General features: G+C 30.1%; 1 protein-coding gene across 1 annotated transcript; it reads right to left on the reverse strand.

The window, feature by feature from the left end:
- Positions 1 to 1,424: 1,424 nt before the first annotated feature.
- On the reverse strand, positions 1,425 to 3,746 carry LOC105629801 (2-alkenal reductase (NADP(+)-dependent)). The gene is made up of 4 exons (XM_012211443.3): positions 3,311 to 3,746; positions 3,018 to 3,184; positions 2,848 to 2,930; positions 1,425 to 1,878 (listed from the first exon to the last, which is right to left on the reverse strand). Exons 1-4 carry the CDS (start codon positions 3,735 to 3,737, stop codon positions 1,497 to 1,499), a joined length of 1,059 nt encoding a protein of 352 aa, XP_012066833.1. The 5' UTR covers positions 3,738 to 3,746; the 3' UTR covers positions 1,425 to 1,496.
- Positions 3,747 to 19,640: the final 15,894 nt, after the last annotated feature.

The following is a 19,640-nucleotide window of genomic DNA, read 5'->3' on the forward strand; positions in this document are numbered from 1 at the left end:
TCTATAAATATCATTTTTTTCCTTAACTATAATCTTTTTATGCAACGTATATAGGGCTGTGTCCACAAACAAATAGCCCTATATTCATCATCGATCATACATCAATTTTAACATCAAATTCCAATCACAAAATCATAGGGTTGAGTCTATTTACCTCTTGCTGTATTCAATCCATTTTTAACAACGTTAGACTCCAATAATATTGCCAGGATTGAAGAGGCCAAAATTTTTTTTAAGAAGTTAGAAGGGGCAAAATTAAAAAAAAAAAAAAAAATCCCTATTTTAAGGGATAAAATTGAAAATTTTCGGAAATTTAGAGGGCAAACTTTTCAAAAATGTTTTTGTTGAGGGTGACACCCTCCCTCCGTAAACTTTTAACTAAACTTTTTAAAAATGTTTCAATTCAAGCCACAAAACCCTCTAAAATCAAACTCCAAATTTCTAATTTTAAGTCACAAAGTACACAACAGAGCCCGTTTAGGTCATTACCTCACAAAAATCCAACGTTTTTCTTGCTTCTTTGAGTGAATGAAACTAGGGGTGCTGCTACTTCCAAAATTTTGTTTCTATAGAGTTTAAATAGGGCAATGGAAGTGATTAGAGGTGTAAAGGGCGAAAGAAATGCCTTCTTCTTCAAAGCCAAGCAAAGGACCACATAAAGGAAAAGTCCTTGTGATTTGTTTGTCGTTTTTGTGATTTGGGGACTGATTTATAGTGTCTAGAATTGTTTGCCTTAAATCCATGGTGAAGTACCGGAGAAAAGTAAGAGATTTTTAGTTTAGGTTAGGATTTTTGGATGTTTGGTTGAGAAGAATGTGCGAGAAAGGAAGAAAATGATGTTCAAATGGGGTTGGATCGGCTAGGGCGTTTTAAGATGGGAGAATTTAATGCTCCCTCCATTCCAAAATATAACTGGTTTTTGAGTGATTATTTTGTTCTAAATTATAAATTGTTTTGAGCATTTTAATGAGTAATAAATAATATTTTTTCAATGATACCCTTATTTATATTAAGTATAATAGTTATTTTCATAAGTTACTTTTGGTTTTGAGATAAAGGGTAATTTGATTAAAATACTATTGGTTTTATTATAATTTAAAAGAATTAATTACTTCCTTAATCCACCCGCAAAAACCTTATATGATGTCATATGACAAAATGTTATCTAGCCCTCACAAGAAGTTTAGTATTTCAAAATTGCCTCCTCAAAATCCCTAATTTATTATAGTAACAATTTTATAGAAAATGCTTCTCAATATTAAAAGCACACATACTAATTAATTGAGGACACAATTGGAAACACATGTCTAAACCCAAAATAGAAAGTGGACTACTATTTTAGAACATTCAAAAAAGAAAGTGGGATCATAATTTTGAGATAGAGGGAGTATTATTTTTATTATTCTCTCTCTTATAGGCAATTTTATTACTTAAAGAAAACAAAATACAAGTACAGTGATAGTAGACAAATCAAGATACTTATGCTTAAGTAATAATTATTCGTTGGCAATTTTAATCACTTGCTTTCCCACATTATGTCCCCTGAATAGCCCAACGAAAGCCGCTGGAGCGCTTTCTAGACCGACGGCAATATCTTCAGCATATACAATCTTCCCTTGTTTGAGTTTTGGTATTACCATTTCCAGGTACTTTGGGAGTAGGTGATAGTAATCGGAAACTATATATCCTTTCATGTGGATACTTTTCAAAATAACTTGGTTTGTATTGAATATCCCGCAATGAATCTTGTCTGAGGTATAATGCGACGTCGCTCCACACATAACGACGCGTCCCTCATGCCTCATATTCAGCAACACTGCATCTAACATCTTTCCAGCAACATTATCAAAATATATATCGATTCCTTCAGGAAAATATCTGCACAATTAAACCCATTAATATCTCTGAATTATACCAATAAAAAGTAATGCTCCCTCGTATAATTTTGTTTGCATGGTTTGACAAAACACGTCTATTAAGAATTTATTCAACAAAATTATTTTACTTTTTTTCACCGTTAAATCATTAAGATATTAATAAAAATCTTTCATTTAATAAATAATTATAAAAGTTATTATGAAAAAAGTAATTGTTTAAATATCAAATTTAGAAATTTTTGCAAACATTTAGGGACATAAAAAAAAATGAATAATAAGCAAATAAAATGGGACGGAGGGAGTAGTAATTAAAAAAAAAAAGATTAATTTTCAGCGGAAAATACTTATCTAGACTAAGTCATCTATTGCCCAATTTATAGATCAAATTAATGAAATTAAGAATTTTTAAAAAAATTTTCCTACTTTATCATTTTTTTTTTCATTGGACCAAACCAATGAAATTTTTCCTACAATATTGTCAGAAATAACTTTTTTTTCTATAAAAAATTCTATTTTCATTAGTTTAATTCATAAGCGAGTAACATGATGCACTGGGTCTATGTAAATTTATACCATTCTCAACTTGCCTTTGAGGTTTCCTTCGTTTTTCTTTTTACCCGATAATCAGAATTGTTATTTCTTATCCCAAGAATATTTTTTCTGCTTTCTGCTGTTTTTTGAGGTTTGTTGGTGTTAGATTTTTAGACTTGGCTGTCCTGGTTAGGTTAGGCATATAGGGCTGTCCACTCGAGTTAGTTTATGGACTTTCTAAGTTTTTTCTGATGTATTTATAAATAAAAATAAATTTGTTTTTGCTGTTGAAAAAAAAATTAAGTAAAAAAGATTTTCTTTATCAGTAAAAAATTTTTTCTTTTTATTAATATGGTTCACGAAAAATTTAATAGAACCGATAGCTAAATCCAAACTAATAGGCTCCGCGCCAACACCCATTAAGTAAAAAAAATATTACCTTTTAAAAGCTGCCTCCAAGTCCTTTTCTTCGTTGTAATTGAAAGCCTCGTCGAATCCGAACTTATTCTTCAACAAATCAACCTTAAAATGGAAAAATAACAGAATATTTGGATGATTAGCTATTTGATATAATCGAGTACTTAGAATTTTGTTTTGGATGGAACTCACTTTTTCTTTACTTCCAGCACTTCCAACCACATAACAACCAGCCAACTTCGCAAATTGGCCAACAAGATGACCAGTTGCACCAGCAGCTGCTGAAACAAATACATAATCTCCTTTCTTAGGAGCACCAATCTCATATAATCCAACATAAGCAGTCATGCCTGTCATACCTGCATTTATAAATCCACAATGAGAATCTTATAGTCAGTTTTGAAAAACTAAAATAAACATGAATAAAGAAAAAAAATAAAATGTAAATGGAAAAAGAAATCAGCATCAATGAAGAGCTAGCCTACCAAGAATCCCAGCATGATATGAGAGAGGCAAATCAGTGTTATGAATTTTAACGAGGGACTGAGTTGGTGTTGGAATGAGAGTATATTCTTCCCAACCAGTCATTCCCCAAACAAATTCACCTTTCTTGAAGTCTGGATGCCCAGATTCTACAACTTTACCCACACCAAGTCCATTTATAACCGAACCAAGCTCGAATGGATCAAAAGGATGGTTAGGTTCTCTTTCTTCTCGCAGTAGGATTCTTATATATGGATCACAAGACAAATATAGATTCTTGACAAGAACACCATCAGTTCCTTCTGGAACTTTGAGTTTGATGAAATTAGTACTGACAAGCAAGTTTGATTCCTTAGGGCAACCTTTATTCGCGTATTCTTTTAATATAACCTGTTTGTTGCTCACTGTTTGTTCACTGATACTACCCATTGTTGCCAAGCTTTCTGTCTAAGTGTATAACATATAAAAACTCTTGCTACTTAAGAGAATATATATATAGTTGCATAATTTGGATCCATCAGGTGTTATTATCATTCCCGCTGCATGATATAAGTTTCTTTTTATTTTAATATAACTTAACAAGTTAAAGCTCCTTGCTAGGTTAACTTCAAGTAAACCCACGTTACCAGTCACTTAGTTTTACTTGACTCGTAGAACTCACCGTGCTGCTGGTTACCTGTTGAAAAGGTAACTAACATACACCTAGAGAAAAAGGAAAGCAAGGGTTAAAAAACCCAACTTACTCCACTTTTTAATAAGATTTTACGTATCTTTATATGTGTGCATATATATATATATATATATATATATATATATATATATATATATTTATTTATTTATTTATTATTTTTTTTTTCTTTCACCAAACATTTTTAATAGGGTTGGCAGCAACAGGTTTGATACATGCTTAAAATGCAATACCAAATTCAAACCCGATTATGAACTAGTATCCAAACTCATCCTTAATCCATTTAAAAGGACTCCCTCTCTTTTGAATTTGATACAAATATACTAGGAAAGATGACCAAACCGTCATTGGTAATAAGCTCCAGGCCTCTAATTTTCCGGCTTTGCTTCCAAAAAATTGGAAATCCAGAGATTACTAAATTCTTTTTCTTTTTTTCTTTTTGGAATTTTCTTTTAATTACTATAAGTCGAGATAAAGGGGTTCTAATGGCAAAATGTTACTTTCCAAGATAATACTATATACATTTTAAAAATAAAATTATTACAGAATTTGCCAAATTTGTGAGTTGCTAATGCACATCGAAACAAAAAACAAAAACTTGTATATATTTTTGGGATATTTGTGGGAACGCCATCACTGACTTGTATCTTGGACTTAAATTGTGAAAAGATTCTGCCAAAAAGCAAAAACAAAAACTAACAAGTTCTTGGTTTACAAAGTGTTGCAGAGCGCATGACACATTTTTGGCATACAACTCTTTTTCGATAGGTTTTTTGTAATATTTGCAGGTCCCAGCAGCAAAGTGCATGATAGAGAGGAGAGGCAGTATAGGTACTGGCAAATGATGTAAATATTCAAATTATTGAGGTTAGATGTGCTAATTTCTATTATCCTTCAACTTTTTATAAATTTCCAAAGTGTTAAAAAAAATAAAATAATTATATAAGTAGTACAATATGAAGAGGAAAGCAATATTTTGCTTATAACTACCTCTCATCCTAATACTTGTTACATTTGTGGTTTTAAGGAGCAATAAAAAGTTTTTTTCATATTTACCCTTTGTGTATAACCAATAATTAATTTTTTAATTTTTAAAAAATTTGGTGATTGGATATATTAAATTAAGGGTACTATAGTCAATTTACTCAACAAATTATTGTAACTTATACAAATTTAATGATTTTCTTATAGGAGGAGTATTTAAGAACGGGGATAGTAATATATACTCCTTCTGTTCTTTTTATATAAGAATAACTAATTTTTCATCAAGATTAAGAAAATAGTTTAACTAACTTTTTTTTGTCTTTTTTTTTTTAATTTACCCCTAATATATAATTTATTCCTCCTTCAATATCAATATACGCCTTAAATTATGTTTCAATCTTCAATGAGATTTTAAATGTTTTGTTGAAATGAAGGGAATACAAACAGTTACAAAAATGAAATTTATGCTCTGACATGTGGAAAGAAATTTGTTTTTCGTCCCTTATTTGGAAAAATTGTGTGAAAATATGCAAATTTCTGTTCATTTAATCTTCTAACTGCCTTTGATAATTGAAAACGTACTTTAAATATTCGGCGAAATCCATAAAAATTCCTTTCGATGTGGTCAAGTTAAAAATTTTGTAAAATTGTTCTATTCAAACTCCATTTTAATCGATGCTAAGATAATCTATACGAGCTTTTTTTTTTAATGGAACTTGATATAAAAAATTCATTTTCCAAAATTTATTTAAATTAAATGCTTATCTATACTTTTATCTGTCATTATCTTGAGAATCTCCTACACTAAAAACTTTACATTGACATGGTTCCCAAAATTATCAAATTAAGCAAAATTTTGCTATATAAAAAAAAAAAAAAAAAGAAAAAACACACACACAACAGAAACTTTTACTCTGTTCTTTTTATATAGGCACAAGCACATTTTCACCAAAATTTCCTATATTTTTCCTTATTTTTTTTTTCTAATATAACCCTAGTATCACATTAACTCCTCCTCTACAAAGTAAAATTACTTTTAATAATGTTTCTTGGTTGAATAACACAATAAATGTGTTGTCTTCCCAAAAAAATGGGATATTAGGAGATTTGATTAGGGGATAATGAATTCAAATTTTTGAAACTCAATTCTACATCTTTAGTTGAAATTTTGATAAATATGTTGGCTTCCTAAAAAAATGGACCCAATTTATAAACTGAGCTGCTCACAAATTTTGACAAATACAACAATATGTCCTATAAAATGCTCGCATATATCATAAATTGGACCAAAAATCAAATGAGTGAAAGAAAAAACTAATTATGCTCTAACCTTTAGAAACTTATTATTAGTCCCTTTTTGTATAAGTTGCATTTAAAAAAAATGACTATTTCATGTTCAAATAATCTTCCAGTAGGCTTGAATAATTGTAAAAGAATTTAAATATGGAGTAGTTTCATAAAAAAATGGCTGAAGTATAAAATCACAACTCTTAACTATGCTCCATTTCTAAATTTTGTGGCATTTTAAAACTCAAATTTCATATCAATTAGACCACAATTTTTTATTTGGACTATATTTATTTTTCCAACGTAAATTTAAAAAATAACAATTCTATCGCTAAATTTCCTTCACATTTAATGTCTATCTGCATTTTTATTTGTCATTATTTTGATAATTTCCTATAATAAAACTTTCACAAAAAAATGAGACTAGGGTAATATGAGGTTTTTACATTGGATTTTTTCTAATGTTACCAAAAAAAAGTAAAGTTTGTCTATATAAAAAGAATACCAAAAAAAGAAAAGTTTGTCTATATAAAAAGAACGGAGCAAGTAACAAGTATTTTATTGAAGTTTGAATAATTATTTCAGAAATCATGCGGTGAGAACTACAGAGGGGAAAATGCAATTTAGTCTCTCAATTTTGACCTAGTTAACTAGGGACAATAATAAAGTTGATGTTCTTTGAGAAAATAGTTCTCAAAGTGATGCAAAAATGAAGTCACTTACAAATTAATAATTAATTTAATATCTGTGATTTCACGAAATTACAATAGTGCACTAAAACCATAATCACTACAAAAAAAACGGCCTTTTGCGACCGACCAATCGGTCGCAAAAGGCCACAAATCGGTCGCTAAATTTTATCTGCGACCGATTTGCGACCGACACACGTCGGTCGCAAAAATGCTGGTCGCAAAAAAAGTTGCGACCGATTTTTTTGTCAGTCGCAAATTAGTGACCGATAAATCGGTCGCAAAATTAAAACAATCGGTCGCAAATTTGGTCGTGTTTTCCTTTAGAAACGCTGTCGCAAATTGGTTGCAGAAAAAGTCCGTCGCAATAGTGAAATTCGGTCGCAAATCGGTCGCAAAATTGAAAAAAATAAATAAAAATAAATATTATTATAAAACCATAATTTTTTCGCACATGTAAAAATTGAACCTAGAACCTAGGTCTCAAGGCATCAGCCTTACCGCTCTTGGCTGGACATCATCTGCATATTATACTAAAAAGATAATGTTTGAGCCTTATTTAGAGTTCTTTTCTTTTATTTGTTAAATAAATCTATTAGTTATAATTAATGTGTTCATAAAACATATTTTTGAATACATTATACATATTTAGACAACCAAAAAGAAAATTGAGTATCCCACAAAATATATTAACCTAGCAAAGAATCATGACATTTTGATTGAATGGAAAAGAAAGAGCTTCTACTAATAAAAGTCTTACAGCTTCTTCTTCTTCTTCTTCTTCTTCTTCTTCTTCTTCTTCTTCTTCTTCTTCTTCTTCTTCTTCTTCTTCACTCTGCCCTTACTTGATCCAATCTCACATGAAGATACAAAAATGTTATGGTGAAAATTATGGTCATACCAATACTGATTTTGCTGCATCTAGATGATTAAGTCGACATGCTCCAAGAAATTCTGGAAGCTCTTCTTCAGTTTCAGCCTACACACAATTTTTATTTTGGATTTTAGGTGTCAAATATATATTTTGCATTATTCAATGAAATAAAATTCACCAAAAATAAGTTCTCGCTTGCTTTTATTTCTTTTTATTTTACTTTTCTAGGAAATCTGATATTTAGTAAAACTGAAATCTATATGTTGAAAATTTTATTAAATGAATAATATAAGTGCTGAAATTTCTAACTGTAAATGTACTCAAAACTAAAAAATTTTAAATGGTATTAAAGAGTGAGAAATTTTCTTTTTTACCTGTATCAGAAATGCCATTTCTATGACCAAATTGTTCAAGTATCCAAGAACAAGATTGACCACTCCTCTTTGCAACTGTGGAAGATCGAACATCGATTTCGAGCTGAAAATTATCAGACATTTGAATAATTAAGCATTTTTAACTCAAATACTAATATTAGGATTAATACTTAATTTTCGAGCTGAACAATGCTTTTACATTACATTTGAATAATACTTAATTTTGATTACATTACATTTGCTTAACAGACATATTCCGAATGTAATAGAGTTCTATAATAACCTGAACAATGCTTTCTGGACGACCACCGAGATCATCTTCTCGTTGATCAGATCTCAACCAATCTGCACCAACCATTTGCATCAAAGTGCCCTTTGCTTTTACCTGAACAAAATCCAAAATAAAAAAACAAATTCAAGTAAAGTAATAAATTCTGAACAAATTATATATACTAGAAATGATACCTTTTCATGATAACAGTAACAATATTAATAATAATAATAACAGTAACAATAATAATAATAATAATAATAATAATAATAATAATAATAATAATAATAATAACAACAGTAACAATAATAATAATAATAAATAATAATAATAAATAATAATAATAATAACAGTACCTAATTCCTAATCTAACTATCAAATACACAAACAAATATACCAAAAATTATGTCCAAATACACAGAAATCGCAAAATAAAAAAATAAAAAAAAAATCGCAAAATACCTCAACTTGTGTCCAAATAGCAATGGAGTGACCGGAGGGGCTGGAGCGGCGTTAGGAGGGGCTGGCGCAACGTCAGGCAAGCTGGAACGGTGTCAGGAGGGGCTGGAGCGGCGCTGCAAACGAAGGAGAGGAAAGGAGGAGGAGAAGAAAGAAAGAAGAAGAAAGAAGAAGGAGGGTGTCTAGCGTTTAAAGCCCTAAAATTTGCGACCGACTAGTCGGTCGCAAATTTAATTAATATCGGTCGCAATTTTTAACTATGCGATGTCGTTTTACTTCACAATAAAATTATGACCGATTTGCGACTCCAATAATCGGTCGCAAATAATCGGTCGCAAATAGGTTGTAGAATTTATTCCTAATTTTGAAGCGCGCAATTTTGCGACGAAATAACATGTAGTCGCAAATCGGTCGCAAAATCGATCGCAAATCGGTCGCAAACTGAAAAATAAACTCGCGGGAATTTTTAGCGCTACAATTAGCGACTGTTTGTCCATAGGTCGCAAGTCGGTCGCAAAATTGCGACCGATTTGAGTCGGTCGCAAAAATCGGTCGCAAATTGGCGCTTTTTTTGTAGTGAATGTTTGGTGGTTTCATTCATTCTGTATAATAGCCAATGAAGAGTAAGTAAAGATATAGGTAATATTTTATTTTGTGAAATATCTATAAAATGAAGCAATACTTTCAATAAAAAGATTAAATAATCAAATGGTTTTTTCATTGAAACTCACAATTTATAGCGGTTTTGGTGTAAATATGAGACGTGATTTAGATTAATTTGTTAAGAATCCACCAGACAAATTAATTGTTTTAATATAAAAAATACTTAATTTTATAAAATTAATACTTCATCTGTTTCATCTTGTTTACTTATTATTCCTTTATTGGATGTCTCAAATGTTTGTAAGGTTTCTAAATTTATATATTTAAACAATTACTTTTTTCATAATAACATTTATGATTGTTAATTAAATGAAGGACTATTATTAATATTTTAATGAGTTAAGAGTGAAAAATAGTAAAATAATTTTTGTTGACTAAATTCTTAATATACATATTTTGTCAATCCGAACAATAAAATAGGAGGGAGTAGTTTCTTAACCAAGATACAAATCATGGTGATGTGCATAATTGCTCCAGGTTAAGCAATAAATGTGCAATAAACTCTTTCTTTTACTCTTAATCATCAAGAAGAATAAATTGCTCCAAGTTGAACAAAAACTTAAACTTTCATTGACAAAAAAAAATTTTAATTTTATAAAATTATCTTGATATGGTTAAATACTTTAAGTTAGTTAGTGCTGATTTTTGGTCTTAATTTTTCAAATATTAATTTTGAAATTTGATACTCTCTCGGTTTTCAAATATTTATCACAATTGTGAATTTCACAAATAATAAATTATTTTTATATATTTATCCTTTATATATAATCAATAATGATTGCTTCAATTCCTCAATATATATATATAATAAATTAATTAAAATTTTCCTTTGCCAATGAAGTTTAGATCATTGTTCAACTTTGAGCAATTTATTACTCTCAGTAATTTATGAGTATGAATTTACATCACATTTATTGTTTAACTATCAAATAATCTTAATGAAAAAATTATTTAATTATTTGAATTTTTATTGAGATTATTACTTTATTTGGTGAACTTTTTACAAAATAAAATATTTGACTTATTTCTCAGCATTTATTTAACAACATGAATAACTTTGGTCTTGCACTAAAAACATTAATTGTAAATTTTTTGGTACAATATTCTCACTTCATTCATAAAAATTTAAGACAACACGTAGGGGGCTATCTTCCTAACACTTATCATGCTAACCTAAGAAAGCTTTATTGTTCACTTTTCAGTGCCATTGAGCTTTTATATTTAAAAGGGTTTTGAACTAGTAACAAAAATTCACTCTTTAGATTAATAGTTGAATAATTTAAGGACGTAGTAACGTATTTATCAAAATAGAAAGACCGAATAGTTAATTAGCTTGAAACAGAAGGGTAAAAATGTATTTTACTTAAAAAATAATCCTATATATCTCTTAAAAATAAAAAATTGAGAAAACAACGACGAAGAAAATATTCTCTCTCAATATATATACACACACTAGAAAATACCATATTTTGCCAAATTTATGTGTTGATGTACAAACAACAAAAATGTAATTATATTTTACCGACATTTTAGAGCACGCCATTGCTGACTTGTTCTAGGACTCAGATATGTGTAGCCACAACAGTGAAACTAACTGTCTAACAACTTCTATATTTGCTTGACACGCAGAGAAGTTGTCAAAAGAATTCAACTGACTTTGACGCCTTTCTTGATTTTGTTTTTCTTCTTCTGGCGGTGATGTTGATGTTGGTGACGACATTACTGATTTATTTCTTGGACTCGAGCGGTGAAAAGATTCTGCCAACGGCAAAAACAAGAATAAGAACCAAAGTACACAAAATGTTCATACCAAGAAATTATTTTTAGGTTCTTATCTTCTTTTTTTTTTTTTTTGGGATAAAACTAAATTAGAATTTCTAAATTAATTTATTATAATTCTTTTTCACTATTTAACTTATTATCCTAACATATTATATTTGTTATGTGAGATTTTGGCTAACATTTCTCCTAAAACTGAACTAAAACACCTGTTTTTAAATCACAACAATCAAATTAACATCGTATGGTCCATCCATCGGGTAAAATCCATATCAAAATTCAAATCCTATCTTCTAACAAAATGAAAATTCCCACATTAACTCATAAAATCCCATTTAACCTCGTCATCTAAACATAATTCATTATTCAATAATTTTCATCATTTCTTCACATTTATGAAGCATTAGAATATTTACATAATCATCCTGATCATCTATAATCATAATTTCCTTATAAATGACAAAACCCATAAAACGCCACATAATATCATAATAAGATAAGATAATATATTCAATCAATCTAACACATTATTGTGAAATCTCGCCCAAGCACTATTCCAATTAAAGAAATTGAAATGCACATTTGAACTTAAACTATACAGATGAAGCTTGTTTAATTGGTTTTGCTTTTAATAATTATCTCTAGCCTCTTAATAAGAATTCTAGAATAATCATATATCCAAATTTGTGTTGAACGATTGGTTAATGTTGTGTCGGGGCCCACTCAAGTGGGACCCACACACATTTGAAAGAAAAAAAGGAAAAGTCAACGATGGCAAGTTTCAAGTAAGCCCAACACTATTTATGCATTGTACTATTTACGTGTACAATTACTATTCACATATACAGTTACTATTCGCGTATACTGTGACTATTTATGGCACTATTCACGTACACTACTGTTCACGTATACGGTTTATGTTGGTGATGATTTTCTGCACAAGTCGAAATGGACAAGCAAAATGATCAGTCTAAATGGCGCGAATTACCATATATGGAGAAATAAAATGAGAGATCTCGTTATGGTAACCAAAATGCATTTGCCAGTGTTTAATTCAACGAAACCGAAAGACAAGACTGATGAGGAATGGGCTTTCGAGCATGCGTCCAAATCTCGGTTGATAGATTTGATGATGAAGGTTTCTGTAGCAGCTTCAAAAATGGTCAGTGGAAGCTCACAAAAGGTTCATTTGTGGTAGCTAAAGATCGAAAGCTGTACGTGATGCATGCGAAACTCTCCCAAGACACTTTGAGTGTAGTGGAGAATGACAGTACAGTTGAATTATGGCATAAATGATTATGCTACATGAGTAAGAAAACTCTAGCAAGAAGGAACGTACTACCTAGATTGGATGAAGTTCACATAGACAAGTGTCCTGATTGTATGGCGAGAAAACAAAACAGAGTAGCTTTCAAAATTACCCCTCGTTCTAGAATGAAGAATGTATTACATCTGATTCATTCAAATTTTTGTGGACCATTGATGATGTCATATGGTGGAAATCGATTTTTTGTGATATTTATCGATGACCATTTTAGGAAGACTTGGGTATATACATTGAAGTCTTCTAAACCTAGTTGAGAGACAGACAGGCAAGAAGCTGAAGTGTATCAGGACAAATAATAGTAGAGAATACACTGGGCCATTTGATGCTTTCCGCAAAGAGCATGGCATTCAACATCAAACGACACCTTCCAAGACGGTGCAATTGAACAGTTTGGCTGAGAGGATGAGCAGAACTTTGATGGAGAGAGTCAGATGTTTACTCTCACATACAAAGTTGTCTAAAATATTTTGGGATGAAGCTTTACTCACAACAGTTTATGGTTCACCCTCTACAGTATGATACTCCAGAGAGAGTATGGTCAGGAAAGGATGTTTCCTATGATCATTTGCGAGTGTTTGGTTGCAAAGCCTTTGTGCATATCCTGAAGGATGAACGGTCTAAGCTTGATGTCAAGACTAGACAATGTGTATTCATTGGCTATGGCCAAGACCAATTTGGCTATAAGTTTTATGACCCAATCTAGAAGACAATTATAAGAATTCGTGATGTTGTATTTGTTGAAGATCAGACTATTGAAGATGTTAAAGTAGAGTGCCAATAGATCTGATGAAGACTCAACAGACATACAGAGAGTCCCTCCAATAGAATGCAGAAAAATTGGAGATGAAGAAAATGTTCCACAAGAATAAGTGCTAGTGTCAGAAAATCCAGAAGTTCCTTATCAGAATGAACCAGAAGATGATTTTGATGGTGTTCATGTTCAGCCACCAGCACCGGAAGGTTCTCAAACCTTTAAGAAGATTTAGTAAACTCTGACAACCATCTACTAAATATCCAGTCAATGAGTATGTATTGACGACTAACGGGGGAGAATTTGTAAGCTTTGAAGAAGCTATGGAAAATGAACACAAGAGGAACTGGATTAAAGCCATGCAAGATGAAATGAAGTCCTTGCATGAGGATGAAACATTTGAGCTGGTGAAGTTGCCCAAAGGCAAGAAAACTTTGAAGAAAAAGTGGGTGTTCAGAATCAAGTAGGAAGAATACAGCTCCCAACCACGATTCAAAGCTAGACTGGTTGTGAAAGGATTCAATCAAAGAAAGGGTATTGATTTTGATCTTTTCACCAGTTGTGAAAATGACATCCATTCGGACAGTGCTCGGAACGGCCTCCAGTTTTTTAAACTGTAAATCGAGCAAATGGATAGAAAGACTACCTTCCTACATGAAAATTTGGAAGAAGAAATATACATGGAGCAGCCAGAGGGTTTCGTAGAAAAAGAGGATTGTGTTTGCAAACTGAAGAAGAGCCTGTACCGCTTGAAGCAGGCACTGAGACAGTGGTACAAGAAGTTTGAGTCTGTCATAGGGAAGCATGGCTACAGAAAGACTACTTCAGATCACTGTGTTTCTATGAAGAAATTCTCTGATGATGACTACATTGTTTTTGCTCTATGTGGTTGATATGTTGATTGTTGGTCAGAATTCTACCTTGAAGAAACAGCTAAGTAAGTATTTTGCTATGAAAGACTTGGGACCAGCAAAGCATAATCTTGGCATGAATATTACAAGGAATCGAAGAGCCAAGAAATTATGGTTGTCACAGGAGAAGTACATTGAGAGAGTACTTCAAAGGTTTAAAATGGAGAACGCTAAAGTGGTTAGCCGTCCTCTCACTAATCACTTTAAATTGAGTTCTAAACAGTGCCCTTCTACGGATGGAGAGAAGGAAGAAATGGAAAAGAATCCATATGCTTCAGCAGTTGGAAGCTTTATGAATGCCATGGTTTGTACACGGCCAGATATTGCTCACTCAGTTGGAGTAGTGAGTCGATTTCTTTCAATTCTTGGAAAGGAACATTGGACTGCAGTGAAATGGATTTTCAGGATATCCAATCACATTTGCAGGGAGAGCCGTGTTATGGCAGTCAAGATTATTGAAGTGTGCAAGGAGTTGCTGTGGATGAAGAAATTCTTGAATGAACTTGGAATTCATCAAGAACGATATCAGGTATTTTGTGACAGTCAAAGCACAATTCACCTTGGAAAGAATTCCTCCTTCCATTCAAGATCAAAACACATTTGTGTTAGATATCACTGGATCAGTGATGTGTTGGAGATGAAACTGTTACAGCTTGAGAAGATCCATACAGAAGAAAATGGATTAGTCATGTTGACGAAGATTCTTTCAAAGGAGAAGTTCGAATATTGTCAGTTAGCTGCAGGATGATGATGGCTAATGTCCCCACTTGAGTGTGCAGGGGCAAATTTGTTGTGTTGGTGCCCACTCAAGTGGAACCCACACACATTTGAAAGAAAAAAAGGAAAAGTCAACAATAGCAAGTTTTTTTTGACAAAATGTAAAGACGTGAATGAGTGATACACGACTTATTCATTGAAATGCCTATAAAAGGAGACAGATGAAGCTCATTTGATACACAGCAGAAAGAAAAGAAAAAAATGTAGAGAAAGAGTTATCTAGTTTTAAGAAGGGTTCCCTAAAACTAGGGGAGAGAAAAATAGTGAGGAAATTATTATGGGGTGTTTTTGGAAAACACTTAGAGTACCACTATTTTTGTATTACTCTCTTTGTATGCCTACTATTTTTAATAGTAGAAGAATTATTCGGAGTTTGTCCCGTGGACGTAGCCCTAAACAGTTAAGGGTGAACCACGTAAATTTCTGTGTATCACAATTTTGATTATTCCGCTGCGTTAATTTTCTCTTAATTGGTTGTGAGAGCCTAACAAGTAGTATCAGAGCTGAGGCCTAACAACTTGTATCAGAGCCAATGCCCAACAGTTAAAACATCATATCCATCTTTATTTGATCTCTTTAATTATCCCATATTAATACTTGTTGTGAATCATCTTTGATGCACTTAACTTGGCTCAAGCCTTTACACTTTTTCTTTCTCAATCATGCGAATTTGTACATATCTCTCCCCTCTTTTGTTCCCATTTTTTTTCTCTATTGCTTTCTTATATTCTTCAAAACCTTTTAGCTTGAAGCTTTTAGTAACTTTCTATACCACACTCGTTTTGCTTTAGTTTTTACTTGTGCTTCTACATTCCACCCCTTCTCGTGATCGAGACACTAATCCTTTAGATATACCAAGCATTTCGCTTGCCACTTTCTTTTATATGCAACTTGTAATTCCATTCTATAGCTAGTTTCTCCGCATTAGCTCTTACATATTTGGCGAAAAAAATTATGACACCCTAAACTTTGTGGATGATTTATTGTTTTTCTAAAATTATAAATTTTACTAACATTGCATACTTCCCTATACTAGCAACAATAATTTTTTACTGTTTATAGCCTTTAAATTCATATAATATTAGTTTGATGTATGGTTAGTACAATTGGAACAATAATAGTTTTTACATTTTTCAAATATCTAATAAGTGTTTAACTAATCTAATTGTATAAGTTGGAATGTTTAATATATATTTTTTTTGCAAGTTTAAATTTTAAATAGATTTAAATTCATAAATCTAAAGTGTTCAATGAATCAAAATAAAAATTGAAGAACCAGACAAAATTTTTTTACGAGAAATACATGGTGAATTTATGCAGGCCCATAACAATACGCATAACATGTTGATTTAAAATCATTAATAAAATAATATTTAAAACTTGGAACTGTAAAATACTCTATGTATTTAAAAAATTCAACTAGTTATGGTAACATATTAAATGGTAACTTTTGGTTCTCGTATTAAAGCAATATTCGGGAACAGTTTTATGTAACGTTTAGTGTTTTGATTTAGCAAAAATATTTTTTGTAGTATTTATATTATTCGATAGCGAAACATGCATATAAGTTTTTTTTTTTTTTACAATAAATCAATTAAGAAATTTCATTAAGATGAAACAGTATATAGATATGAGGTACATATCAATATGTTTGTATATTTTTATATAGGAAGTCTAATAATAAATCACTTATACAAGGAATAAAAAAAAAACATAATCTTAATTGGAAGTATCTGATCGAGTTGACAGATCATAACATATGTGTCACAAGCGATTGCTTGCTCCATAAAAAATAATAAATCAATATTTGGATAACAATTCCTCATATCTAAATCAAAAGATACAAATCTGAAGATTATTTAGAATAAAAAATAATGAAAGGTGGAAGAAAGAGAGCTTCTAAATTTTGAGAGAGATAGAGAGATGACTTATAAGGGTTTAGAGTGTTTAAAGTTTAAAAGAGAGAATTATAAAACATTACTTCCTTTTAACATTTGATAAAATAATTTTAAACAACCGACATCTATTAAATACATGATTTTAGAAAAAGACCCTTTGTCAAATAAATGTCTAGTGATCCTCAATTAGATAAGTCTTTATCCAGAAAAAGATATTAAAATCAAGGCAAATAGCAAACTATGTCTTGTGTGATACGCAATTACCACAGCAACAAGATGCTCTAACTTAATTTATTATAATTTAGTTTTGGCTGTTAGCTAGCATTATTATTCCAAATTATTTATTTATCTGAATAATTTGATTCAGGTGGCATTACTCGAATCCAAGTAGCACTGTTTATATATACTTTCTCCAGATAATTCATTTTTCTTTTTGGTTTGTTTTAAAATATAATTCACTTTCTTTTTTATATTGTAACTAATCTTTAAATTGTCTATTATACCTTTATTAAACTTTATCTTATTTTTAAAAATCTTCATTAATTTTTACTTATTATTTCAATATACTTGCTCTGTCCTAAAATATAAGCCATTTAAGATTTTTGTACAGAGATTAAGAATAATTCTCCTAAACTATAATAAAATCAAGAGTAATTTGATCAAATTATCCAGTATCTCAAACCAATAGTTATTTGTGAAGGGAGTGATTGTATTTAATATAAATAAGGATAATATTAGAAAAACATCATTTATTACTATTTGAAATAATCAAAACGACTTATAATTTGAGACAAAATAAATACTAAAAAAAGACTTATATTTTGGGACAGAGAAAGTAATAATTGCTCATGTATTATTTAAAATGGGTATAATAAGAAAGTTATATGAATAAAATTGTCTTTTAATCATAATAATTACTACTTTTTTAATATGTGTTAAATAAAAAGTGGACTATCTTTTGAAATAGAACCAATAGATATAAAGATATTAAAAATATTATTAGCAGATCAAAACAAATAGCATTATCCTCTCTCTATATATAATAAGCAAATAAAAAAAAAGAAGAGCACTAACGCTTACAGTGTTTGCTATAGCGACGCGACGTAAATCACGTAAAGATAACTTGTATTTCTAATACGTCAGAAGAGATTTGTAAACATGTAGCTTTTGTTTATTTAATGGGAGTTACAAAATATAGTACCACTTGTTTTCAGTATTTTATAATATATCAATATAAGACATAACTTTTTTATAAGGGATTGTTTAGCAACGAATACTTTAAATTCGTTGCAAAAAGACATTACTATTATATTTTTGTAAACTTATCATTGCTTTGTACAAAGTGAAAGTTAAGTAATTACGGTTAAAAAATCCCAAGTAATGTACTCAAAGCATGTAAGTGTGACAAGGTAGTTAGATAATTAGTTAGTACTAACCTTTTAGCATTTATTAGTCCAAGTGCACATCATAAATTTTTATTTCATGGATTCTAACCTCTTATCCAATTTACCTCTATTCTTTCAACTTTTAATAATTGTAAAATGAAATGCACTTTTGTAATATTTTGTTAAAATTACTATTATTTTGACAAATGTGGATAATTTTTGTAAAAGTGGTTAATTATAAAATATTAATTTGATATATGGTTAGTATAATTTTTAGAACAATAATTTTTATATTTTTTAATTATCTAACAAGTATTTATTCAATTTAACGGAATGTTAAATAAAATGATTTTTCTAATTGAAATTTTTAATAAATACAATTATAAATTAAAGTATTCAATGAAGCAAAAAGTTTAGAATCTCACGATATGTTTTGTGAAAAGTATATGGATGAATTTATGCAAATTTTTAAAGGTACTCAAAACTTACTTAAAAAAATTAGAATCATTATATATATTATTAAGATTAAAAAATATTTTTTTTTTTTTTTTTTGGAAAGGAGATTAATAAAGCTAGGAAGTACTGAATCAGTGAATCTTCTCAAAAGAAAAAAAATTTTGGATTGGTAAAACTACATATGCAGGTTCGACTATGATTAGGAGTATTCATCAAACCTCATAAACCATACAAATTGATAAAAATCAATCCAAATCAATCTAAAACCATAGTTTTAAAAAGATGGATCATTTGATTTGGGTTTATAAAATTTAAAAATCGAACTTTTAATTTAGTTTTCGGTTTTAGAGTGAAAATCACCTGAACTAATTTATATTGATTAATTTATATTGAATTGTAAATTATGAGATTAGTTTATATTGCATAATAATTTATAATTTATAATAATTTATTTAATTAGTCAGTTAATTTAGTTTTTAGTTAGCATTATAATTCGAAATTATTTATTTATCCGAATTGTTGGATTGAGGCCGCGTTTCACGAATCCAAATAGAATTTTCTATGTGTGTATATATAGTATAAATAAATAAAAATATATTAAGCAATCAATTTCGTGTTGATGGGTGATAAGCCTAAGCGGTTGCTTCTACAAGGTGCTTGCTGAGTTAATATCTTCGAGCTAAATAATCGTCTTTAGAGCTTATATTATTTTGTAATCTTTTTTTGAATTGTTATATTATTTTGTAATCTGACAGTTTT

The sequence above is a fragment of the Jatropha curcas genome, chromosome 7 (genome assembly GCF_041381405.1).
Source record: "Jatropha curcas cultivar XTBG-Jc1 chromosome 7, XTBG_Jcur_1.0, whole genome shotgun sequence".
Lineage (NCBI taxonomy): Eukaryota > Viridiplantae > Streptophyta > Magnoliopsida > Malpighiales > Euphorbiaceae > Jatropha > Jatropha curcas.

Excerpts from the sequence above, each read along its gene's own strand:
- LOC105629801 (XM_012211443.3), bottom strand. The coding sequence starts at position 3,737 with ATGGGTAGTATCAGTGAACAAACAGTGAGCAACAAACAGGTTATATTA. Across the intron at positions 2,931-3,017 it reads GTGCTGGAAGTAAAGAAAAA|GTTGATTTGTTGAAGAATAA; the intron begins GTGAGTTCCATC and ends TTCCATTTTAAG. Across the intron at positions 1,879-2,847 it reads TTGGAGGCAGCTTTTAAAAG|ATATTTTCCTGAAGGAATCG; the intron begins GTAATATTTTTT and ends TTAATTGTGCAG.